This window comes from Drosophila sulfurigaster, chromosome 2L (assembly GCF_023558435.1).
Source record: "Drosophila sulfurigaster albostrigata strain 15112-1811.04 chromosome 2L, ASM2355843v2, whole genome shotgun sequence".
NCBI classification, from domain to species: domain Eukaryota; kingdom Metazoa; phylum Arthropoda; class Insecta; order Diptera; family Drosophilidae; genus Drosophila; species Drosophila sulfurigaster.
In genome coordinates this window covers 12,591,966-12,617,679 of record NC_084881.1, presented here as the reverse complement: position 1 = coordinate 12,617,679, position 25,714 = coordinate 12,591,966, and the positions used below count along the sequence as shown (strand labels likewise).

Below are 25,714 nucleotides of genomic sequence, written 5' to 3'. Positions count from 1 at the left end.
GCACAAGAAACAACAAAAATCTATATTTATGTGTATTCCTTCGAAAATAAAAATTTGCAATATTTACCTAGAAAAAAAACCATCCTTATACCACCATCCACTTTCATAAATGATTGCGCAATTACCACGAGCTTTGTCGTTGTCGTGATCGAACGTTGTGAATTTCATGTTTTCATTCAATCTCATGCCATCCCTAATAGTTCCATTGAATTTACCCAAACTCAGTGCATATCCATTATCTTCATCAGATATTTTGAAGTCGTCATAATGAGCGTTGTAGGTACTTTCATTCTTTTCAACCAAATATATGTAAAGTTCAAAACGCTGCAAGCTCGTGATACGGTGAATTTTCTCTAATCCAAGAAAGAAATCACTTTCAAAAGAACCGAAACCTTTGCGATACGTTGCCCAATCCCTATCAAAACTCTCATTTCCCCCAACTCGTTGTTGTATTACAATCCATCCAGGTCCAGCTAACTGACTATCGCACAAAACATTGAATAAACCTATGCGAGAGACATTGAGTTGATGAACTCCTGAATAATTTCCGAAAGGGGGGCATGTTGTTGGATTTAATTTATGAAGTGCAGATTGACATAACTGATTTTCTTTTACTTTATCGATTAGCTTAGTTTCACTTTCTTTTAATTTCAATTGAATCTTTTTCTGTTCTTCTCTAATATTCTCTGATGTCGTATTTAATTTGTTGATTTCTGAACGACATAACTGAATATCTTTTTCATGCTTTATTAATATAGATTTACTCTTCTCTAATTTCAACTCAAGTGTTTTCTGATGTTCTTTGTTATTTTTAATATTCTCACTAAATCTCTTTATATTTTCATCTTTTTCAATTAATGTAGAATTAACAGATTTTAATTGAACTTGAAAAGTATCTAAGTTGGTGGATTTATCTGATAGTTGTTCTTTTAATTTAAGAATAGTAGATTCAGATTTATCAACTTTATTTTGACACAATTGCAAATCGTTTTCCCCTTTGATTACTTTGTTTCTATACTCATTTAATAGAGCTGCCTCGTTCATGAATGTTTCATGAATTCTTACAATTTCATGATATTTTTCCATAAGATCAGAATTTAATTCACTAATCTGCTTTTCCTTAGTTTCACTTTGTTCTAACTCATTTCTAACCTGCCTGAAGTAATCTAGCAAAGGTTTAACAGTCTTGTAGTTATGAAGCCGGCACTGTTCTTCCATTTTTCGGTCTGATTCGCACGTCTGATAGGAAGAAAAGGTATACACTTTAATCACTCTTTATTCTTCTTAGTATTATGTGTTTGATCTCACTTCATCTCCAGTTGTTGTAGCCACCAAGAATATTTGAAGGACCATCAGTAAGAAAACTCCGTTAAATGTTATTCTGCCCATTTTAAATGTTTCGACTGCCCGCAAACAACATGAATTTCGAACTGAATATTTCGTTAAAGTCAGTGCAGCCGATGTGCATTCCGTTCAATAGATCTGAACGGGAGAGGTCAAGTAATGATAACCTAGAGTCTCGGCCCTAGATTTTCTATCAGCAGAAGAGATTTCAATGTCTGATGAGAAGAGATTTCAATGTCGGATGATTGTCTGTAATTTTTTTTAAATTCGAAAAAATAACAAGTTAGAAAGCTACAGTCGAATACAAGCATCATATTGCGGTAATAATCTCAAAATATTAAAAAAAAAAACCAAAAAATGTGCATGTATTCTCGATCGGGCTTGCAACCTTTCACTAAATCCAACACAGCCATTATGCAGGTGCTATTTAACTCTAGCCATCTAAGATAATCATCAAAATCTTACTTTTGTCAGTAAGCTTGAAAGAGAATGAAAAAATATAAACCATTAAAAAAAAAAAACACAAAAAATGTTTGTATTCCCGACCGGGACTCGAGACCGGACACCTCAACATGTTGAACTTTACCACCAGAGCTATCGCAGTACTTATAGCTCTATCTCTTATAGTCTCTGAGATCTAGGTATTCATACGGACAGACGGTCAGCGTAATGAAGCCTAGAGTCGCGAATTTTAGCATATACAATAATAACTATAGTAGTTGTGATTCCTGAAAATTTGGTTGCGATCAGATAAAAATTGTAGGTTATTAAAGAAATACTTTTGTATGGGCAAAAACGACTAGTTACCAGGGGTCTTAGATGCTTTGGCTGGCAATCTGGTATATTATGGTATGGCACGCTATTTTTTGAATGCGGTACTATATCAATGTAACAAATATACCGTTAGGTATATTTTTAGTACTTTTGTAGTATTTTCGGTATATTTTGAAAATAATACCAGAATATTTTGCTTTTACTCAAAATGGGTAGCGGGTATCTCACAGTCGAATGAGCTCGAGTCGAGTGTGCTCGACTGTAGCTTTCTTACTTGTTGATAATTGTTCTTATACTAGCTTATATATCTTTCAATTTAAATGCACAACTTGCTTTTCGCAATTTTATTTTTCAGCATCACATTTGCCTACCAAACAGTTTGACAAGCACTGCAGTTGCGTGGCTCCCTCTCTTTCTCATTCTTTCATTCACTTTGCTGCCGTTGTTGTTGCTTTATTTTTATTTTCTATGCAAATTTAATTAAATGGACGTATTTGCCATTGCTGACGTTTAGTTTGTAAACCGAGCTGCAGCATAAGCAAGAGCGAGACAGAAATAACATATTGTGGAGCAGTGGCGAGTTAATTAAGTTGAGCCAAAGCTGCGTACGTTGTAGAGGAGGAGGTGTGGAGAAGAGAAGAGGGGCAACAGAAAAAAAGGCAAAAGGGTTAACCAGCTGAACTCAAACAGTTGTCAGCTTTGCATTAAATTGAATTATGATGGCAAGTGCAGAGCACCCTGTATGTTTGTCTCTTCAGCTTGGACTCTCTGCACGTCTGTTCCTCTCGCTCTTCCTCTTCATCTCTGTCTGCCGCTCTGTCAATGGTAAAGTAAGGTAATTCGATATGATGCCGCTTTAAATATTCTCTTTGCGCTCTGTTGTAGCTGCCAAATTAATTACAGAGCGCTGCACCAAAACGGATGAACGGATTGATGGAGCTGCAAGCGGTTCCAGTGAAGAGCGGAAAGCGGAGAGATCTGCTTGCTGTCAGGCAAAACCAACAAACGGAATGCTTGAGCTTTGCAAGAGCGGCGACTCAAGAGAGAGAGAGAGAGAGAGCGAGAGAGCAAGAGCAGCTACGCCCTTTGCTAGCCGGATTTCCACTTCAAATAAATCAAAGGCGATGCTCGACTTGCAGTTAAGCATTAAAAAATTCTACACTCTTTTCGCCTTGTTGATTCACCTGCTCTGCATTTACAGGGTATGCGAGCAGTTCATACTGTGCATTAGACGGCAAGCAAATGCGGAAACTGGCTTTGGTTTCATCATTTAAACTTGATTTAGCAAGTTCTCGATCTGTTTTTGGGGTATAGAATCTTCTGATTTATCTGCTTACTGCTTCTTCTTCTACACACAGCTGCTGCCACATCCTTTGTCCGCTAAGCCATTGTCTACGTTTTATATTTAACAAAAAAATATATTGCCGATCAAAAAATGAGGCGTTGACAATGCAAACAATAAACACAAAAGACGTTCACAGGCTGTGAGACGACAAATAAAGAGGACAATTATTACAGCAATGAGTTATTGAGTTAAACAACTATTATACTTAAAACATTACTTTACTAAACTCCTTAAAATTGTGAAATTAAAATTATATCAATTAAACTAAAACTTTAAAATGTCTTTGAAGAATTATAATCTAAAATACTAAATAATATAAAAATAAAAAATTCAAAGAAAAATATTGTATTTACTTTAAGATATTTTAAGAAGGAAGAACTTTCCATTTAAAAAGCGTATGAAGCTGTTGCTTATCCTCAAATACAATCCACAATGATCCACAATCCATAGCAAATCACAATCAAGTTCCTCTTCTTTTTAACTTCACACCTTTCCACAATGCGTACTCATTAAAATAGTCGACCGCCATCATTCATTTACATACACACACGTATACACCCATACTACATGCATATGCATGTGTTTCGTCTTGTATTAAAGGCGTATCGAAAGCTCTCTTTATTTCGCGAAGCCGCGCTCAGTTATTTTGAACTTGTTCTTTGCCGGTTTCTCTCGTTGTTGGGTCGTTTGTACTCGCTAGCAAGTATTTTCCAATTCTTGTGCAAAACGCAACTTGAAATTAAATGCGCAGTAAATTACGCAATTTTATGCTTCGTTAAGTTTTGCTTGATTGTTTTTTTTTTGTCTTTCAGATTTCTTTTCTTTGCCCTATCAAAAGAACTGCAAATGAAAGACAAACAACAACGACATTTTTGACAGGCATTGCATTAATTGCGCATAGAGGAGCTGCTCAATCATGCTGACAATAATAATCATGCTGCTTTCTACCCTGCAAGAGAAACAAAAACAACTTCAAAGCTTCGCTGCTGCACTTCTTTGCAGTCTCTCTCTCTCTCTCTCTTTTTGCTCTCGCTTTGTGGTCCTACCCCAATAATGTAACGGGCAACAACATTACCGCAGGGTAACAGAAGCTGCTGCTGCTGCAGTTGCACTCGGAGACCAAAAAGACTTGCATAACAAATTCTTAATTGTGCAACAGACTCGCAATGCACTCTCTCTCTCTCTCTCTCTCGCTCTCACTCACGCACACTTGCTCTCTCGCACTGGCTCTCTCTATCTTTCGCTTGCAATCTCCGTTCACATTGAAAACTTGTCCGTCGTTGTCGCCCTGCAGCTTTATTGCGGAAATATGTCAACGCTGTTGCTTGCTGTCGTTGTCGTTGTAGTTATAGCTCTTGTTCTTTGTTTTGAAGTTGAAGTTTGCTGGCTGCGGTTGGTTTAGGAGAGCTTCACATACACACACACACGTGCGCAACGACATAAAAGCATGTCACGCATAGCGTAATTTCATGTGACGTAAATACGTAAATGCAAAAATATGTTAAAACTGACGTGGATGAAAACAACAAGCACAACAACAACGTGTACAGTTGCTGTTGCGCTCGCTTTGACTGCAGGGTGGAGGATGCTAACGATGTGGGAACTCTTCTAAGCAGTGCAAAGCAGCGCTAGGAAAACGTAATGCAAGAAAGGATAAGCAGTTGTGATTTAATTGAAATATTTAATGGATCATTGGATAATTATTAAAATACTATTCATTAGTGAAATTAGTGAAGAGGAGGAATACATTTGACCCATTTTAAAGCAAAAGCATAATCACATATCACACAATTACAGAACAATAAAACTAATTACATACAGCAAACCAAATAAACACACAAAATAGATATGCAAAAATTACCTATCAGCAAATGGGCAGCACTGGAGGTATAATCAAACCACAACACCCATTATGCAGATTGGCTACATGTGAATCACGCATGCAATACTTATCGCTGTCAACCAACAACGGTTTACGGTATAATAAACTGGAGTAGCAACAACACAGCAGAATAACAACAATAGCAATTGTAACTTAGCGTGAGAACTTTGCAGGCAGCAAAGAAGCAGTTGTTGTATTGTGCGTTAAGCAGTGCGACTGAAACAGGAATAGACAAATTTCTATGGGCTGCACTGCAGGAAAAGCTACTGGGCAGCACTGTAGCAAAGCAGTGTAGCTGGCTGATCTAGGCTGGCCACTTGTGAGAAATGCTGCCAGTCATCATAATGGCTTAAAGTTAATGGCACTGCTTTACACGTGTAATCGTATACTCAATATGCATGCAAAGAGTTTGTTGACAAATCGCACACGCTGCTTTGCCTCCCTTCGACTCCCTTCGCTCAACCATTTAGCGACCCAAGCAAGTACAGTTACCATAATGACGAAATATGAGCATAAAACGAGGCAGTAAACAACACAATGCGAAGAAGGCAACAAAAGAAAACCAATTGAAAACTTGGTATAATTTCCGACATGTCAAATTGCTGCCAACTTCAACTTAACGGCAATTCTCCGCACACAAACAAAAAAATTATTATTATTGCCGAGTTGTAAAGTAAACACAGTAAGTTGTTCAATTAAGTTGAATGGCGGCGCACAAGAAATAACCGAATGAAAGGGAGTGAGGGAGAGGGGGAAACGAGGGGATTTGAAGGAGCATCTATTGAGACAGTGTTGAGAGAGAGAGAGAGAGAGAGAGGGAGAGATTTAAGATTGTTTTGTATTTTATTTCTTATTAAATACAAAAGTTATTTAAGCTTTAAAGTGAATTAAATATAATTAAAAATTAAAAGATATAAAGTGAATAAAGATTTTTGAGTGGAAAATGAGAAATTTTCTATTCAGGCTCAATTTTTGTTTAGATAAGTAGAAGCAAAACTTTATAAGAATGCAACAAAATGTGCAAGTTTATATTTTAATCGTTTTTATTATATTAATTTAACATTTCAAATAAATAACGAACAAATACATTAAAATTTAAAAGTATATTTTGCAATAAATTTTCTTTTTGTTTTTATATAATTCCATGATCGATTAAAATAAAATATATTAAATAAATGATTTCACTTTACAGGTGAATCGAAAAAACACTCAAATAGCATTGCATAATAAGGTGTAAAACAAATTTGTTGAATCGCATATAAAATGATTGCGACTCAATTGAGGGAGGTGCGACAGAGAGAGAGAGAGATAGAGAGTGAGCGGAGAGAGAGAGGGGGAAGGGCAGGAAGCCTTAAGTCTTATCAAAGCAATGCGGGGCAAAAAAGTTGAGGAGTCAAGCAAAGGTCTCAGCTATTTTTAAAGCGCCGTTAAAACAAAACAAAAGCAACAAAGCCACAAAACGGAGAAGAAGAAGAAGAAGAGAACAACAAATGGAGCACGCAAATATTGAATGAAGGAAGAATGAAATAAAAAAAAAAGTGCACAAGTTTCGGAAATACAATATATATAAAATATTTATAATGTACATAGATACAAACATATATACATACTTCATATATAGTATAGTATTTTCATAGGATGCGTCACTTTCTTTTCGGTTGGGGTCAACGAACCCAATATAAACGGACTTCACGACTCCGAGACTCGTAGTTGACTCTATGAGTAATAAACGGGGCCGCAAATACTGAACGACTAAAAAGCGCCTCATTGGCAAATATTTGCATTCATTTCGAGGCGGACGCACGCCGCTAACAACAACGATAACAACAACAACAACACGAGCAACAGCAAAAATAATAACTATAACACACACACAAAAAAAGAACAGCAAAGTCGAGCATTTGATTCACTTACCAAAGTGACAAATGTAAGGTATTGAAATTTATATATGGCAAAATTTTACTATACAGAATTTGTCTCTTTTCCAATTTATCACATATATAATAAAACTAATTAGAATATTTTAACTATATATGTAATATTACAACTATATACTCTATATATTGAGCTTTTTCTGATATAATATCAACCAAAAAGTAAATTTGAGAAAAATTCATTTTAAAATTCTTAAGATTCTTAAAATAAATAAATATTTTAATTGAAGAAAATAAATAATGAAAGTATTTTAAAAATTAATATAAAGAAATATATATATATATATCGAATATGAAAATATTATACAAAAAAATAAATTTTAAAAAATTCATTGCAAAAATTCTTAAGAAAAAATGTTCAAGAAATGTAAAAACAAATAAATATTTTAATTGAAGAAAATAAATAATGAAAAAATTTTAAAAATGAATACAAAAAAATATGTTTAAATCGAATATGAAAATATTATCCAAAAAAATAAATTTTAGAAAAATTGATTGCAAAATTCTTAAGACAAAATGTTCAAGAAATGTAAAAATAAATAAAACCTTTTGAATAGAAAAAATATATAAGTCGAATTGTAAAATAAAATATATACATAAATCTAAATTAAGCCCAATTATATAAAACTACACATCTGAATACTGAGATTTAAAAATCAAATTTAAAATGAATAAATAATGAAGAAACTTTAGCATTTCTATTAAGGAAATAGTTGAACAATTTCTCTGATTTTTACAACAATTAATTCTATAATTTATGGGCTCAACGTATTTCTTCACTACAGTATAATACCCTTAGGGCATAGAGTATGCGCAAATTTGAAAATGCAATAAGGAAATGCGCTTTGGGTTCGGCAACTGGACATGTTTATGTTGTGTATGTATGTGGAGGCCTCTCTCGATTTGTGCCAAATAAGCAGAAACAAAAACACACACAAAACACGCTGATAAATTGCTCATTCTTAACTTCTGCTTAACAAGTGCGTGTGTGGGCTGCAAATGGGGTGGCAACGACTACGAGATACCCTACAGATATGTATTGAAACAAGAGAACAGCAACTATTTAAAAATTATTACTATTATTATATATAAAAAAGTATACAAATTATTGGAAAAATGTATAAGTTTGACAACTTTTTTATTTATGTTACGATTGTGCTGAAATTTTCATAAATTTTTTTTTTAGAATCTACAATTTGAAAAAATTTACAAGTTGCATAAGTTTTTTATTTAAGTTACGTTTGTGCTTAAATTTTCATATAGTTATTACTATATCATCTTTAATTTAATAAACTTGTAAAGTTGCACAACTTTTTTACTTGTGTAACGATTGTGCTGAAATTTTCAGAATATCTAGAATAGAGCATTTACAATGTCGTATTGTTTCCTAAACATTTCTCAAATAAACTCCGATGTGATATCAACACTTCTGCGGGGCTCGTTAAGATTTTACAGGAATTGTTAGTGGTCGAGACTTTTGGCTATAACGAAGAAGCAAACAAGATCTAGCACAACAGCAATTGCCTGCATTAAAGTGTTGAATGTTTTCTCAGAATGCGCGTCTGCAGTTGGTTATTCTACTTCTTCTTCTTCTTATACGGTTTCTTCTTCTTATTGTGCTATGGAAATGGGGCAATTACGTTTTTTGTGGCTCGTAAACAGAATGTATGCCAGAATTTGGTATTTTGAAACAAGCATTGCAAGTTTGTCCGAATTGCCTGTCCTTAGAAATGGACAACGACAATAAAAGTAAGAAAGGAGGATAGGCAGAGAGAGGGGAGAGAGATGGAGAGAGAGAGAGAGATAGAGAAAGAGAGAGAGCTAGACGCACCCAGCAAATACCTCAATAAAAATGAAATGTGCCTGATGAAAGTGCTGGGAAATTAAGTGGAATTGCATTAGGTGATTAAATGCGATTAACTGCACACACTCTTCACTCTTTACTCTTCACTCTCTATCTCTCCTTCTCTTTCTCTAGCATTGCGATGCTAAAAATGCACAGTGAATGAAAGTAAGTGAAAGTGAAGGGTTAATCGAACAGTTGCAGAGATTTGTTCGATGGGAAACTATCAAATTATAGCCTTTAATTATATATGCATTCAAAATATATTATTTTAACAGTGATTTCTACGTTTGTCTTCTTCATAAGTCATAGGATTATAATAAGATATTGTATGTGTAGATAAAGATCTTTTCAAAACTTTAAATAATAGCTAAAACTGAATTAACAATTTGCTGTTGAATAGTGATATATTTCAACTACCTTTAAGCCACAATACTTATGTATTTATAAGTATTTGATTTACTTGCAGCTTTCCATCTTAAACAGAATACCTGCTTATCGATATCTCCTAATCGTAGGAGATAAATAAATGAATTGCTACAGATAGAAATGAAAAAAACAATTGTCTGACAAAGGAGCTTAATTAGCTGACTATTTAAGTAGCTCACATCATATTTGAATTTCTAAATATTTTGTTCACTCCTGTTTTTTTGATTAAAAATAAACTTTGTTTTTCTTTATAAATATTTGACTAAATTGTAGATTTTTGTATTTAAATAAAATTAGGTTTTCTACCGGAAAACTCTTTGGCTTTAGTCAATACTATTGCAGATAAACAAACAAGTAAAAAGTTATACTCGAGTGTGCTCGACTGCAAAGTACCCGCTAGTCATTTTGAATAAAAACAAATCAGAGCGGTATTATTCATAAAATATACCAAATTAATAAAATTAATTGATATACCACAAAAATACTATAATATACCAAAAACTATATAGTATATTGATATATTACTAAAGTGCGGTATTATTCTTAAAATATACCGAATTGATATACCACAAAAATACTATAATATACCAAAAGGCTATATATAGTATATTGATATATTACTAAAGTGCGGTACTATTCATAAAATAAACCACATTGATATACCACAAAAATACTATAATATACCAAAAGGCTATATATAGTATATTGATATATTACTAAATTTAAATTATACCAGAATGTCAGCCAAAGCAACTAAATCACCTAAAAAGAAACAGTTTTCCTCATACAAAAGAATTTCTTCAATAACTTCTACAATTTTTATTTGATTGCAACCAACAGTCGAAATTAGTGTACATAAAAGTTTTATAAAAAGTTCAGCTAAATTTAGCTAAATTAAATTTCGCACTTTACAACTATTTTTTTCCAGCAGCTTCCGCTCTTATATAACTGAATAGTTTAACACAAAATTGTGATCATTTAATTTACAGATAATGTAGTGAATAAATAAATACAGTAAATAACAATAGCTGTACATTAATTAACCATTGGCGACTGTTGACAAGAGTTTTGTGGCTAAAGCCAAGATGCGATTACAATTCCAATTCCAATTCCAAGCGTAGGCAAAGCAAACTCTTCGCCCTTGTCTGTTGGATTGTCACAGAAAAAGAGATTAATCTGCTGTGTAAATATGCCGCACGTATTTTAGCACCCACAGATTTTTGGCAGTTGACCCCTCGAACCCTCGACCCCTTGACCGTCGACAACTGTGACCAAAAGTCAGCTTAGAGAACAGAACAGAACAGTAAACGAAGTGAAGAGAGCAATTTCTTAATGCTTGTCCGTTGGTGACCGCAATTAATTTTCATTACAAGGCAATAAGCAAAATTAAACACGAATCAAGTAGTAGATAAAAGTGAGTGAGGGAGAGAGAGAGACAGAGAGAATGACAGAGAAAACTGTCAGTTGTGGAATCGCAGAACGTGTTGACATTAACAATTTATATTGCGAGCGAGTTCTTTGCTCTGATTCTGCAACTTACGCTCATATTAATCATACGACATGGAGGCTGCTCCACAAGACAAATGCGTAAACGTTTAAGGCTGCTTACCTGTAATGAAAGAGAGCGAAATAAAAAGACAATTAGTTTGCTGTTTTAGTGCGTTTTAATTACAATTATATTAGAAGCAAGTAAAATACAATTAAAGCCAAGTAAGGTAGAAAAATTGAATGGGAAAAACTATTTAACAAATTGTATTCACAATTAAGAAATAAATTAACCATTTAATGAATAAATCGAAACGTTAAAAGGAACTACCTTATACTCTTAGATACACTCGCTACACACAAAAACATACTTAACCCTGAAAATCAAACAAAAATAATATAAATAAAGCACACAAAACATTCACAAACAAGCAAATAGCATAAACTGAATGTCTATTTTTAAACTGTTTGAAATCAAATTGAGTGATTTGAATGATCTCTCTCCCTCTCCCTCTCTCTTTCGTTTATTCATGAAATTAGTCATACTCATTTTGAGTATATTCATGAATGTGCACTGAGTATGTTTTTATTTCTCTGCTTGATTGCCAAAAATAAATCATTGAATTTAAATATAACTGCGTGAACTTGAACAAATCTCCAGTTGGCTCATGGACAAACTATTTTCTTGTCATTGCGCTGTGATTGACAGCGGCAAAAAGTGTGCTCAATCAAATTGATTGAACTTGATTGTCAAGCAAATAAAAAGGAGTTGAATTTGCCACGAGATTGAAAATATAATTGTTTGAACTTTATCGATTGAAATTTGTTTTAATTGATTGACTTGCCTGTCATCAATCAGCATGATTGAACGCTATTAGTTTAATTAGGTTATATTATATTAGTTAATGGATGTAAAGAAATTGATCTAAACCTTGAAATAACTTAATTTTTGTAAATGAACAGTATTCAATCATGTTGATTGACAGCAGGAGAGCAGAAAATATTAATAAAACGAATAAAACCACGATAAAGTTTATTGAAAGAAGTATTGACAAGCTTATTGAGTAATTTGATATTAAATAGAATGACTCCTGTAAATTTATCGATCGATTATCGATTTAAGATCAAGCTGAAGTTAAGTGAAAACATGAAAGAGTTGTGCTCAATCAACATGATTGAAAATTAAATATGGGTGGAATTTAACAGACTTTTGACCTTGAGAAGCATATGATTGTGATAAAGGCCTGTTGATTGACTTCCTGGCTGTCAATCATCATGATTGAAAGTTATTAATCGAATAGATATGGAAGTTTAATACATTTGTTTGTATTACATCAAACAATTTACCTGAATTCCATAAATTATATTCTTTGCTTATGTCAATCAACATGATTGAACGCTATTAACTTAGCAGTTCAAAAGAATTAAATCAATCAAACGGCATTCCAATATGCTGATTGATACTAGTTAATAAGCAAAGGACTAGAATAAAGATTAGAAGAGAAAGTAAAGATAAGATGATTGATCAATCAATCAACATGAGTGAATGCTATGAATTTAAAAGCTATTGACAAACAAGTGATTGAAGAATAACTAAAAAGCAAGCTGAAGTTTACTGAATAAACTAAAGAGAAGCTGATGAAGTAATCTTGTGAAAATCAGTTTGATTGATGGCTTGAAAGGTTAAGAATGAATTGAGATGCGTGTTAGCTGAGAATTCATCATCAGCAATTGATTGCTTTGAGTTCAATCAAGTTACTGCTGCTGCTTGTCGTAACATTAAGTGAACTGTCGATTGACCGATTGACTTCCTTGTTTATTATATTGCCAATATCGGTCAATGGCAAAAGTGTCAATGCCATTGAACTGCAGATTGATAAAAGCAACTGAAGAGAGAGAGAGAGTGAGAGCGAGAGAGAGCATTGCTTGATTAGATACAGTTCACACACGCATTTGTGTTGGCCAAGTTCGAGCAAGTTGGCCAAGAGTTATCGCAGTTCATGTCCTGACAAGTTCAATGAACCGCATTGCGAAAGCAACGACAACTCAATTCATTGAGTTTAGTTTCGCGGTTCTAAAAGCTACTTAACCGCACAATATTTTGACTGCCTGAATGAATGAATGACTGACTAACTGACTGCTTGACTGTTTTGTTCCCTCTCAAAAAAAACAACGAAAAACATGCTTCACTTTTTCCTTCTTTTTCGCCTTCGGAAATAGTTATATTTTTACGCGTTGACGTCATCTCAAGTACACGACGACAACGACGAAGCTGAAGCTAAAGCTGCAAACTAGTAAAACTGAAACCGAAAGACCTTCTGTCCGCCTTTCTGTCCGTCCGTCCGTCCGTCTGTCCGTCCGTCGCTCTTGGACTGGTTTACTTTACTTTGGGCCGTTGCTTCGCTTCAATTCGCTTAACTATTCGGTCCGCTATTACCAACTGCCTACTACTGTATATATTTTATATGCTATGTATTTTACTCTTTGCTCCTCTCTTGTTTTTCCTAGTTTTCGTTTTTTTTTTTTTCGTTTGCTGGTCTCACGTCAATGGCTTATTGCTTTGTGGCAGCAATTTCTTGAGTTCCTGTTCGATTGCTTTAATTGCGGCCACGTCATTTTTTCGGTTAACACTCTCGCTTGTGTGTGTGTGTGTGTGTGTGTGTGTTGCCCACCTACTCAACTGTCAGTCAGAATCAATACAAGTGGGCCCAAAAGTACGAGGAGGTGATAAGAGGAGACGCGACCCTTTAATGATAATTGGGAATTGTCGTGAAATTATTTGTGGCCCTTCTCGAAGCGAGCTACGTAACTTTAATAACTCGTAATTTTATTGTGTGACTGATTGATTACCTGATTGACTGATTGACAGAGCAGTTAATAATCACAATAATGATTTCAATTATTCTTTATAGTAGTTAATACATTAATTCAATAGTTAGTCTGCTTCAATTTTATACTTTTTTACGGTTTCTATATTTTAAATTAAAATTACAAAAATTGAATTCATATTAATAACTTTAATGACAATATAAAAAGTTTTTATTTTATCATATTTACATTGCGTATACAATTAAATAATACAAAATATTAATGATTAAAATCAGAGAAAATTGTAACTTTTTATATAAAATTGTAAAATACATAATATAAATATGATAAAAAATGATTAAAATCAGAAAAAACTTCAACTTCATATTTTTAATCAATATTAAATTTATTAATTGAGTGTATCATACAATAAAATAATACTTATTTTATTTAATTGTATTCGACACTTAATTTCCAGGAATAAATTTATTGACATCAAAGTCGATTTTTTTTCTTATTTTAATAAGTATTCTAAAATAACTTAAGAATGTATTGTTTTTAAAAATAATATAATATAATATAATAATATATGTATGTATATAATATATATCAAATTTTATAATAATGTAACAGCTATTATATAATTTTAATCTAGATTTAACTCCAAACAATAAGTTTGTTGATCATATGATAAAACACATAACATGTTCTGTTTCTACTTATGTGATATTTTTTTACTAATTCAATATTTAAAATGAAATCAAATTGTCTGAGGATTTAAATAAATTTATTATTATGAATTCTTATTTTATAATTAAAAATTACTACAAATTCAGTATTATAAATATCTTTTTTTTTAATATATGTAATTCTTTTTGTTATTATGAAAATACAATGACTATTTTTAATTATAATCGAGAGTTTTTTAGAGTGAGTTTTATGTAGAGTTCGATTATTTCTCATTATTATATTTTCCTTATTATGTTTTCCTTATCATTTTATGGACTTATTTTTGCGCCTCTTATTCGGAGTCACTAAAGACAACAATATGAAGTAAATTTTGGAAAATGCATATTCATTTTGAATATCTATTCATTAGCAAACACAGTGGCCGTTTAATTTGCTCATCACAGCGAGTTTGGAGGGAATCCCTGCGTTGGCAGCTGTGGGCAAACTCATTTGTCCCCATTTATAGCACTTTTCTCTGGCGATAAATCAACGCTGGCCACACACACACACACACACACACACACACACACACACACACACACACACACAAACACACTGCAACCCTGTCCTCCCCCTTTATCTTGTTTGCCTACCAAACACGCATGTGATGAGCAGAGAGAGAGAGGGTAATAGAAGAGGGAGGAGGGGGAGAGGAGAGTGAGCTCATTGGGAGGTCCTTTTTGCTTTATTTCTATTCGGCTGGCGTTGTGGTAATTTAATAAATTGTTCATTTATCACTGACATGAGAGCGTTTTATTGGAGCATGTCCTTGCTGCGTTGTCCTCCTCCCCTCTCTCCCTCTCTCTCTCTCTCTATAGAGTACCGCTAGTCTATTATCCTGTCTCAGTGGAAATGTTCTCTGTGATTGCTCTGCTTTTTTTTGTTATTTGTCGACATTCTGCAATTAATTTCATATTTTGTTTGTTCAAAGTTCCGTTCGTTTCTTTATTGCGTGAAGCAGTTGCACGTGCCGCAAACTTGCGGCCACTTTAATTGCGGCAAGTGAACGATTAGCCGTCTAATGACACAACACTGAGTATCCCAACTTCTTATCGGTCACATAACGACCTCAAATGGAGGGGAAACTTTTACAACATAATCAGTATTTTCCATCAACAAAGTGAACTTGCTTTATTCAAGTTAAAACATATTGGATAGGTGTAGAAATTATTTATTCAAAAAATATAGAATACACAAACTATCTAAGAATGGATGAGAATAGTTCAAAAAGTTTCAATAACCAAATTGACACCAAATTTAAAATATCAAAGATTGAATTTAAAAATTAAACTAAATTACATTAAAATGTTTTGCTAAACTTCTTAAGTTTATAATTTGAGTTTCTTAATTTTATAATTTATAATTCGAGTTTTTTACATTAGAATTAATAAATGAAAAAAAAATAGATTAATCTATTACTATCTTAAAAATGTAATGCTTTAGGGAAAAGTGATTTATATTTAAAAATTAAGTGTTTGGAATATTTATGGCAAACCCCAATATTAATTATTATAAAAACTGATTGAACTGATACTGAATTTAGTATATTTATATTAAAGAAATATTTTTTTTTTAATTTACAATGTACTTTTCGATTATCTACTGTCTTTAAAAAAATGATAAACAAGTAAAAATAAAAATAAAAATAAATAAAATCCATTAAATGGATGACCTAAGCTATCCTATCTATCCTTCATCTCGCTCACACACAGACAGTCAGCAGACAAAACGCTAAACCAAGGCTTATAAATAAAAGCACCAAAAAAGACCAAAAAGAATATTGCGGTATAAAAAGCTGACCACTATTTGCTGTTGGTGTGTGTGGTCCTATGTGCGTGTGTGTGTGTGTGTGTGTGTGTGTGTGTGTGTGTGTGTGCGTGAGTATGTGCGGTTTTAGGCCTTTGAAAGTAGCATACATTTATGCGAATGGCAATTTCCATAAATGTTTAGTGCTATTAGAGAGCATGTAAATGGCAGAAGCAGAGCCAGCAGCAGCAACCGCAATAGCAACAGCAACGATAGCAGCAGCATCGGCCAATGCACTCTTGTCCTTCGATGTCTTCCTTTTCGAGTGTTTTGCCCCGTTGTTCAGTTCAACTCGACTCAACTTGGTTCAGTTGAGTTCGGTTGGGTTATTGTTGTTCTTGTTGTTGTTGTTGTTGTTGTTGTATTCATATTAACCCACTTCAGCCTCGCATACGCATTTTATTTGCATACATTTCAAACTCACAAACACACGCAAACACACACACAGAGTGAGTGAGAGAGAGAGCGTGCGTTCTTTTCTACTATTGTATTTGAACTCCCTCTCAAGCTTAGCCACTCCACACACTGACACACTCTCCTGCAGCTCTCTCCCATACACACATACATTCACCCGCACATTGCGTCGCTGTCGCTCTCTACGCTCGTAAAAGTGCGCTGAAAGCTTTAGCGGCGTCGACGCGCGTATTGTTTACGTTGTTTTTGCATTTGTTTCATTTGTTCTTACAAAATTGTTTTTCTTTTGTTGTTGTTGTTGCTTTGCTTGTCGTCGTCTTTGACTTTGCGTCGCATCATTGTCGCTGTCGCCGTCACTGTTGCTGTCGTCTTACGTATGCATTGCCTCTTGGCGCTCTGCTTGCTGTCTTTGCTCTCTTCTGTCGCTGGCGTTGGCGTTGGCGCTGTCGACGCTGACGTCGCTGTTTTTGTTGTATCTTGATTTTGGTTTCAACGGTGAATGAACTCAGGACCTGCGTACGTTCAACCGTCCAAAAAGTGCTTGATTTTCTGCTTCTGCTTCTTCATCATCATTCTTTCCATTTCGATTTGTGCTGCGACAGCATTTGTTATTGTTATTCGTACTATATTCCTTATATTTGTTTAATAGTGCCTTGGATGCATAACACAGTTACAACTCTTCTCTCTCTTTCTCTCTCTCTCTCTTTGCTGCTGCGACGCCAACTGCGACAACGGGACCTACGATTGCGACAGCAAACTGTCCAACAACAATAATAATTTCTTATTTATTATCGTGTTTTTTTTTCTCTTCTCTTCATGGTCGCCTTTTAGGCATCAGCTTAAATCACAATTTCTTTTATCTCGCTTAGAAATTAGCGCAATATTTTACAGTCATAAACAAGGCCATTAAAAGCCACGAACCGCTAGAAGGCGCTAGTCAGGATGTCTCCTGTAATTAATTCGAATAACTGCTGTGCTTGCTAAGCGATTGTCCTGAAATTTGCTGGCGAGCTAAAGTTTTGCTTAAAGTGTGTAGAAAGCAAACTTTAAAGTTCTAGCAATTTTGTTTTATATTGCGTTGTATCTGACATCAAAAAAAAAAACGAAAGACAGAAGACACACATACAAACAATTGTAACAACTGTAATTGTTAGTAAGTATCCTAATTAAAAATTTAAACCGTTAAAACGTATTTTTTTAACCTTTAGATAACGGAATTAAGAATGATGTTGATATACCATCATTTTATTCTAGTCTTTTATATAAATCCTCTATTATTAAATTATTAAAATAAATAAAAATAATTTTACAATTTTACAAGAGTATAAGGTGAAACAATATAGAATATTTAAACTATATTGTTAATTTACTTGAAGGTATTTATAGTAGGAACACATTTCAAAAATAAACTGCAGTAGATTGCTACTCTATAGTAAATATAGAATAAATTGAAATATAAATATCAGCAAAACACGTTTTTATCATCCCACCACCCACCTGAAAATCACCCAAGCCACCCAATTCACCCACATGACAATTACATTTTGGGTACAAGAAACTTGCCAGCAATAAAAATTCAAGTTCAACGAATTCCACTCGCTGGGTAAATAACCTCAACTCGGGCATCATAGTCGACGTCAACGGCGACTGCGACGTTGCGCTGGCGTCGACGTTTGGCGGCAACACCCCAAAAAAAAAGCGGCTGTGACAACAACAATAACAACAACAAACGGCAAAAGCAAAGCCAAAGCCTTCACGATATCCTCTAAATATTCACGCCCGAAAATCGTTCACAGAGACAACGAAAGAGAGAGAGCGGGAGGCAGCCACTGAAAGAGAGTGTGTGCGAAGCTGAGAGAGAGCAGCAGCAGCAGCAGCAGAGATAACCTTGAACTTGAGGCTGCTGCCAAAAAGGAAAGGCGTAAAAAGAAATGTGCAAAGATTTCTTTTTTTTTTTCCTATGTCGCCAGCTCCTCGTTTTCCTAAGCGCGACGCGTATTCAAAAATGTGTCGCAATGGCGAACGAAACAGACAGGGAAAGCGAGTGAGCAAAGAGAAGAGCGAGAAGAGCGAGAGGGGGCGCCCTCCACTTACTTCAATTATTTTGTAATGGCGCAAAAAAACGAGTACAACACAACTGTTGTACAACTGTTGAGTGACATTTTATTGGATAGCTTAATACTCTTTTAACGTAGGTATTTGTGATGAAGGTTGAATTGATTTGTCAGCGAAAATGTTTGTTGCTTTTAGAAGGGGAACTTTAAAGCGAATTTGATATTTAGAGAATTTTGTCAATATTATACGATATTATTTTATTTATTTTTTCTTTACAAAGTTATAAAATATTTATGTATTTTATTAATATTTTGTATATTTTATTATTATTATGAGTGCTTCAACATTTTTTGACATATAAACTTTTTATGTATTTAAAATATTCTTATTAAAATACACAAGCTCAATGCATAAAGTCAACTTCCAAATTTCATGGATTTTCAAAAGAATAACGAACGAAGGTTTGTAACTTTCGCTTAACAATTGAAAACTTTGTTATAATAATACTATTGACTTCTAGATGTAATATAAACTACAAAAAATTTCGATTTTGAAAAAATTCATCGTATTTTTATGAAAATACATAAAAGACATTTTTAATTTCCTGATAATAGAAGATTTAATATATTTATTTAAAAGACAAAAGCTGTATTTTCAATTTCCAAATAATAATAATTAAAGTTTTAATATATTTGGTTACTTAGCATTCATCATTTTTAATATAGTATTCAGTATTCATCATTAATTATATATGTATTTAATATATTCTTTAGTACTCAGCATTCATGATTTTTTAATTACTATAAGTTATCATACAAACTAATTGGTATTTTTTGGCATAATTGGTATTGATATTATAATTGGTAGTTTTGGTATAATTGGTATTGGTATTATTTCATTAATTCGAAATAGATTTCAGACCAACTAAATTGTAAATTACAGAATTTGAAATTTAAATTCGATTTCAATAATAACACTATTTCATTAGCTCTGTCAACTAATTTCCCCAAGATATGCAAAATAGATTTCAAAGACTAAATACAGAATTTGAAATTTGCAATTCCATTTTGGCAAGCGTATCAAATAGTCGTCTAATCTAAAGCAGCACTTCTTCAAATTGTATAGAGTAGTCTGCTTTTAGGCGCAGCTGCGTTTGAGTTTTACGATGTTTGTCTGAACACGTCGCTCGTCGGATATGGAAATGTTACATTTTAAATTGAGCAGGTTATATGATATACGTGAGGGTTTTTCATTTTCCTTAAGAACATTTTAAGGCAGAGGTGGAAAGCTGAAGTAGAGTTAATAGAGTTAATATTAATGCCTTAGTAAGCGAGTTGTATTTGAATGCATACATAGTAGAGGTAAAGTGTGTGGCGGATATGATTTCCGGGAGTGTCGCAAAGCTGTTTTAAAATTAATACCACAAGCTGACACCAGAAGTCGCTATAGAAGTAGAAGTAGATGAAGAGCTTAACGGTGCCCAACGGCAAATGGCAAATGGTGAACGGTGAACGGGAAAAGCAAGGCGACACCTCGACAATGTTGTTAATTTTGAGATTGTGGCAGATACTAGATACTAGATACAAGATACACAGCACGGCATAAGTGGCAGATACATGGCACACATTTGAGCAGCATTAATTAGTTTTGCTAATTACCACAGTAGCTCAGCGGATACAGCTAACTGACAGACAGATACTTGCAACTTGCTTGAGATACAGCTAGAGTTAATAACTATATTACAGCTGGGTGGGTTGGTTGGTATAACTTCGAATGTATCTGCAACATTATTAAACTTGTCTCTATTGTCACCGCACTTTTAATGCCAACAATTATGATGATAATATTGCATGCCGATTGCGTCGCTTACAGTTACTTCACACACATTCTATTTAGATGCAAAGATACTTTTGTATCTTGCTGTCAAACTGTCCCTTAAGTCGACAGCTTTTGTGAGTGAGGCAACTGCAAATGATGCAAATCAACTATTCAATGTCTGAATTATGCGATGAATGGATTATGCTTAAGCAGCAGCATCTTTTGTGCAAATGTAAATTATTATTGAATATATTTCGGCTTTCAAAATTCATTTTACAATCTTTTAATGTTTGCGACCTTCGATTTTATTCTTTCTTTTAATAATTCCTTTGAATTTGAACTTTGAATAATATTCCTTATAATTCTTTTTAATCTTGACTATGAATAAGAGAAGTTACAAAGCAATGAATGTTTTCTTTATTCGTAGTAAATACAATAAAAAATTGTGGAAAATTGAATTAGTGTGCAAAAAATGTAATTTTATAGATATTAATGAAGAAGTAAATAGTTAAAAATAATTTTGAACTATAAAATAAACTATACCAGTATAAAATAATGTGGTAAACAATACTTTCAATTGTCCTTAAATTATTAAATAGTGTCTAGAATATATTCGTAATTTCCTATCTATAAAATTTGGAACCATTTTCCCTACTTCTTTGTCAAATTTATGATAACATCAATGCAAATTTATGGTTGTATTTATTTTATATTAATAATAAATACCTAAGATTGTTGCTTATCAAATAGAAATTCTTGATTTAAGATTGAAAAATTGTATTCCACATTTTGAGAATACAAAATGAATAAATTTGAATCATTTTATGTAATAGTTGTCTCAATTTTACATACTTCTATCTATAATATATAATTATATTTCTTGTTTTTTTAGCTGAAAAAAAAATATTACTTTATGATAATTCCTTTGAATTTTTAAGCATTAAATTGTAGAGCTATGAACGAAAAAAGAAACTACCACAAAAACAACTTTTAAAGTTTATAAATTTATATTTATTTTACTACAATTTATATTTCTAAACTTTAAAAGTTTTTATTCTGGTTTTGTAGAACGAAACTTTTCGTTCTTTGTGAATATATGAATGTAACCAATTTGGGCGAACTTTTACTAGCAACTTGCAACACAATTTTAGCTGTCAACGGTTAAAAGGATGTCTTGGAAAATTAATGTGGCAAGCAGCAAAAATGCCCATAAACAAGAAACGAGCAAACAAACAAATTGAAACAAAATGCGAATTTAATTTTATGACATGAGAGCAGAGTGTTAAGTCATTTGTCAGCCAAAGCCTGGCCAACAAAATAGCATAACACTCTTGAAGAGAAAGAGAGAGAGAAAGAGTGGGAGAGAGAGATGCAGTATTAACGTGGCCAAGCGCACAACTTTAGTGGCTTCTAACGGTACGAGCCGAGAGAAAAATACCGTATGACAAGCCAAGCCAACAACACCAACAGCAACAACAACAACAACAACAGTAACGGCAACAAAACGTGGCCAAGTTGCAGTTGCTAAGTGGGCGCGACAACAACAACTTTGTTGCATTCCTGACCTACTCTGGAAAAACTCAGCGAGACAAGAGCAAGCCAGAGAGAGAGAGTAAGAGAGGGAAGGAAAGAGATAGATAGAGAGAGAGAGGGGGGCACAAACTGGGCGTCATTGGCTAAAGGATATGGCAAAGGCAACAAACAACAACCATAAAAACAACTTTGGCCCGTTGCTAGCCTCCAAAAGTAGTTAAACTTCAAAGCCGACAAAAGCGACAAGCAACAACTACAACAACAACAGCAACACCCCAAAGAGAGACATGCAAAAAACGAGTTTTCACTACTTTTGCCTATTTCACACAGCAACAACAACAACAAAAACTCCAAGCAGAGGCCGCAACGTCGAACGACGAACACAAAAAAAAAAAAAAAACGTGCCAAAAACAAAACAAAAGCAGCAAAGCAACAAAAATGCTGCCAAGGCAGACGAACGTCGAATCACAATTACAACAACAACAGCAGCAGACGAAATGCCTACACACACACACACTCTCACACACGCATGCATGGCATGCCTGTTTGTGTATTTGTATTCGAATTTGTTGTTGTGGCTTCGACTCCAACTTGGGCTTTGGGCTGGGCTGCATTCTGCGGTCGCGATGACGTGCGCACAGTGAAACTGCACTATGTAATTACTGCAGCAATTTACTCCTTGCATTTAGGGCTTATCATGCTAATTGACAACAGCAATGCCACGCACTGCCTTGAATCAAAATAATCAGTAATAATGTAAAAATAAATAATATATGTAAAATTGAATATAATTACTCATAATACTTATGAAGCTGATTAAAACTCAAAAGTAGGCGAGTAAAATGTAATTTTCATTTTGCAGTGTTAATATTATTTACTTTAAATATCAATCAAAAAAGTATTATGCCAGCTTCTAGGTGTTAAAATCAATTGAGAATAATCAGTAATAATGTAAAAATCAATAATATATGTAAAATTGCATATTATTAGTAATGATATTTATTAAGCCTATTAAAATTCAATAGGTGAGTGAAATATAATTTTTATTGGTTGTTAACTATTTTGTAGTATTTATATTATTTAAATTAAACATTAAAATTTAAATCGGAAACTATAATGATAGCTTCTAAACGTTCAAATCTATTTTTCTAATTTATTTGTTCACGTGTGTTACTTGCTTTAAAAATATTAAATGTATACATTGACATTTAAAATTTCAAGCCAATAAAAATGTTTTTGTTTTTCATAGCATTTCAACATTTTGATACAAAATTCGAATAACTATAGTAGACATCATTATTAAAGTTGCTATTTTAAGTTGATGTGTCACTGTAATTGGTTGGCATGAACAGTTATTGTTGTTGTTACGTGTAGTAGTTGTTTTTGCCGATGCGCGCAGGCCTATAATCCAGTTTTATTGCTCTCTCTCTCCATCTTTCGCTTTCTAACTATTACTTGGCTGCCTCTCGCTCTCTCTCTCTGTCTTCTATGTATGCAACTTGAACAAGTTTACAGCTACAACATAGAAAAAAACATCTTACAAGTGCACGATGGTCACGTTGCAATGTTAGACATTCCCTCCCCTCCGCAACTTCATTTTTCAGCTCTCTCTCTCTCTCATTCTCGCTCTAGGCAACTTATCGCGACTAGACCCATAATTTGTTTCACAACTCTTGTCTATTGCCGCACGCTTTGGTCCCACTGTAAAAATTCACTAGGCTGCATTTGCCGTTAGACGAAAGCTGCGCTGCTGTCCGTGTGTGTGTGTGTGTGTAACAATTTGTATATGTGTTTGTGTCTGTGTGCCAATGTCGTTTATAATGAAGTTTCCTGTCGATAAAGTTTTACTTTAAATGCTGCATAGAGTGTGCGACAGAGACAGAGATAGACTGAGGTTGAGGCCTGTTACGAGTGCGTGTTTTGGCCAAAGTTTAAGGTGGGCTTTAATGACTGTTTGGGCCAGTTACTGTTATTGCAGTTATTGTAGTTGTTGTTGTTTTAGCTTGTCCAAAGTTGCTGTAGTTACTCGCATTTAGGCAGGAAATTACAATTGCATGTATGCTACACACACACACACACGCACATACACACACTTACATAATGTATATTTTATGTTTGAGTTCGCCTTGAGTTTGTGGCAGTTGCAAATTGTATTGAAGTTGTAAACAGCTTGCAAATATGCACATAAATAAATCATTTATTGGACTAATTCTACTCTTTGCGCATGCAAGTTATTTAATTACATTATGCATTGTTTATTGTTTATGGTTTTATAAGCATTTTTCCCAAGTTTATTTTCAAACGTATGTTAAGTGAGGTTAGGTTAAATTGCAAAGGTTTCTTCTGTTAGGTTGGGTTATGTAAAATAACATTTCTAAATAAGGCAATGTTAAATAGCATTTGCTAACATAACCAGCTGCTGTTAAGTGAGCTCATGTTAGCTTCTTAATTGTCGTCGCTGTAGAGATTTATGTTACGTTAAAATGCGTCTGCAATTAAATGCGTATACGCACTGTGTGTAATTCGCAGCTGTGGCCATGTTAGCAATTACGTTGAGATAACGTCTTAATACTTTACGTAATTAACGTTAATCTCGCCATTTATTAAGCGACATTAAAAGCAAGTATAGCATTTTTGTTTGCAATTAATTTGAAGCTTACATCGCTGCCCATTACGTAACGTTAATCTTGGCATCTTCTTAATTGCATTACGTTATATTATACATAGTTGTGTTTCTATTACAAAACTGTCAATAAGCACATTACAAATTGAGAACCACGATGAAGCGACAACGACAATTAGCGCAAACAAAATACACAACAACAAACAAAACAGCGAGCACGTGACGTAATAGGCTGTCAGCAAACAAGCGCGCAAACAACAAGAGAGCAACACACACATACATACGGTCACACAGCCGCAGCAGCCGCCCAGTAAAAGCAAAAGCAGCAGCAAATGCAAAACAAAAACAAAACAATGGGGAGAAACAAACGAAGTAAAAACGAAAAAACAAGTCGCGCCTGCGTCAGACAAAACAAATTACACACATTTTCAAATTGTAACAAGATCAATACGGTCAGATAAGCAGAACAGAGGCAGCAGCAGCGGCAGCGCAGTAGCAGCATAAAATCCTGACACATTACATTTGCAGTTGTGTAAGGACAACACAAGCAGCAAGCAGCAAACAGCACCAGCAGCCGCCCAGCATATAAAAAGCGTCACCAAAACTTCGCTGCTCCCCCTTAGCACTACGCTAAAGAGTAAGCAGCGACGCCAGCAGCGCAGCGTAGAGTGAAACAGTGTGGCATTGGAACACAATGTCGACCCATTGCCATTTGTTTGTGTTTGCTTTGCTCCAATTAGCAAAGCAGCTACGCTCAGAGAGCGCAACTGCAAAATTCGCTCTCTTTCACACTCGCTTCTCTTGGTTGTTCTCTCTCTCTCAACGCTTTGTCGCGCTGTCGCTGTGTGTTTGCAAAAACACAAAGTGCGGCAAATGTTTGCTTTTGCGCCTG

At 34.0% G+C, this 25,714-nt stretch overlaps 3 protein-coding genes and 1 long non-coding RNA gene across 9 annotated transcripts in view; 1 reads left to right on the top strand and 3 right to left on the bottom strand.

The window, feature by feature from the left end:
• LOC133835239 (neurogenic protein mastermind) overlaps positions 1-25,714 on the bottom strand; it is a 110,208-nt gene that overhangs the window by 31,803 nt on the left and 52,691 nt on the right. The gene's annotated exons all lie outside the window — the stretch shown is intronic.
• Positions 1-25,714, bottom strand: part of LOC133835248 (fibrinogen-like protein 1) — a 36,588-nt gene that overhangs the window by 253 nt on the left and 10,621 nt on the right. The gene's annotated exons all lie outside the window — the stretch shown is intronic.
• LOC133835261 (fibrinogen-like protein 1) lies at positions 5-1,620 on the bottom strand. 2 transcript variants are annotated; one of them, XM_062265252.1, is made up of 2 exons: positions 1,309-1,620; positions 5-1,226 (listed from the first exon to the last, which is right to left on the bottom strand). In XM_062265252.1, exon 2 carries the CDS (start codon positions 1,216-1,218, stop codon positions 64-66), a length of 1,155 nt encoding a protein of 384 aa, XP_062121236.1. In that variant the 5' UTR covers positions 1,219-1,226; positions 1,309-1,620; the 3' UTR covers positions 5-63. The 2 variants fall into 2 exon arrangements, with proteins under 2 accessions (XP_062121236.1, XP_062121235.1); XM_062265251.1 differs by having other exon boundaries at positions 5-1,239; positions 1,309-1,617.
• On the top strand, positions 2,407-3,714 carry LOC133849919 (uncharacterized). Its single transcript, XR_009895518.1, has 3 exons — positions 2,407-2,953; positions 3,022-3,256; positions 3,320-3,714. It is a non-coding gene; the product is annotated as an uncharacterized LOC133849919 (long non-coding RNA).

Bases quoted from the DNA above. Each gene is read 5' to 3' on its own strand.
- LOC133835261 (XM_062265251.1), bottom strand. From the start codon at position 1,389: ATGGGCAGAATAACATTTAACGGAGTTTTCTTACTGATGGTCCTTCAA. The intron at 1,240-1,308 runs GTGAGATCAAAC...TCTTCCTATCAG, and splicing joins CTACAACAACTGGAGATGAA to ACGTGCGAATCAGACCGAAA.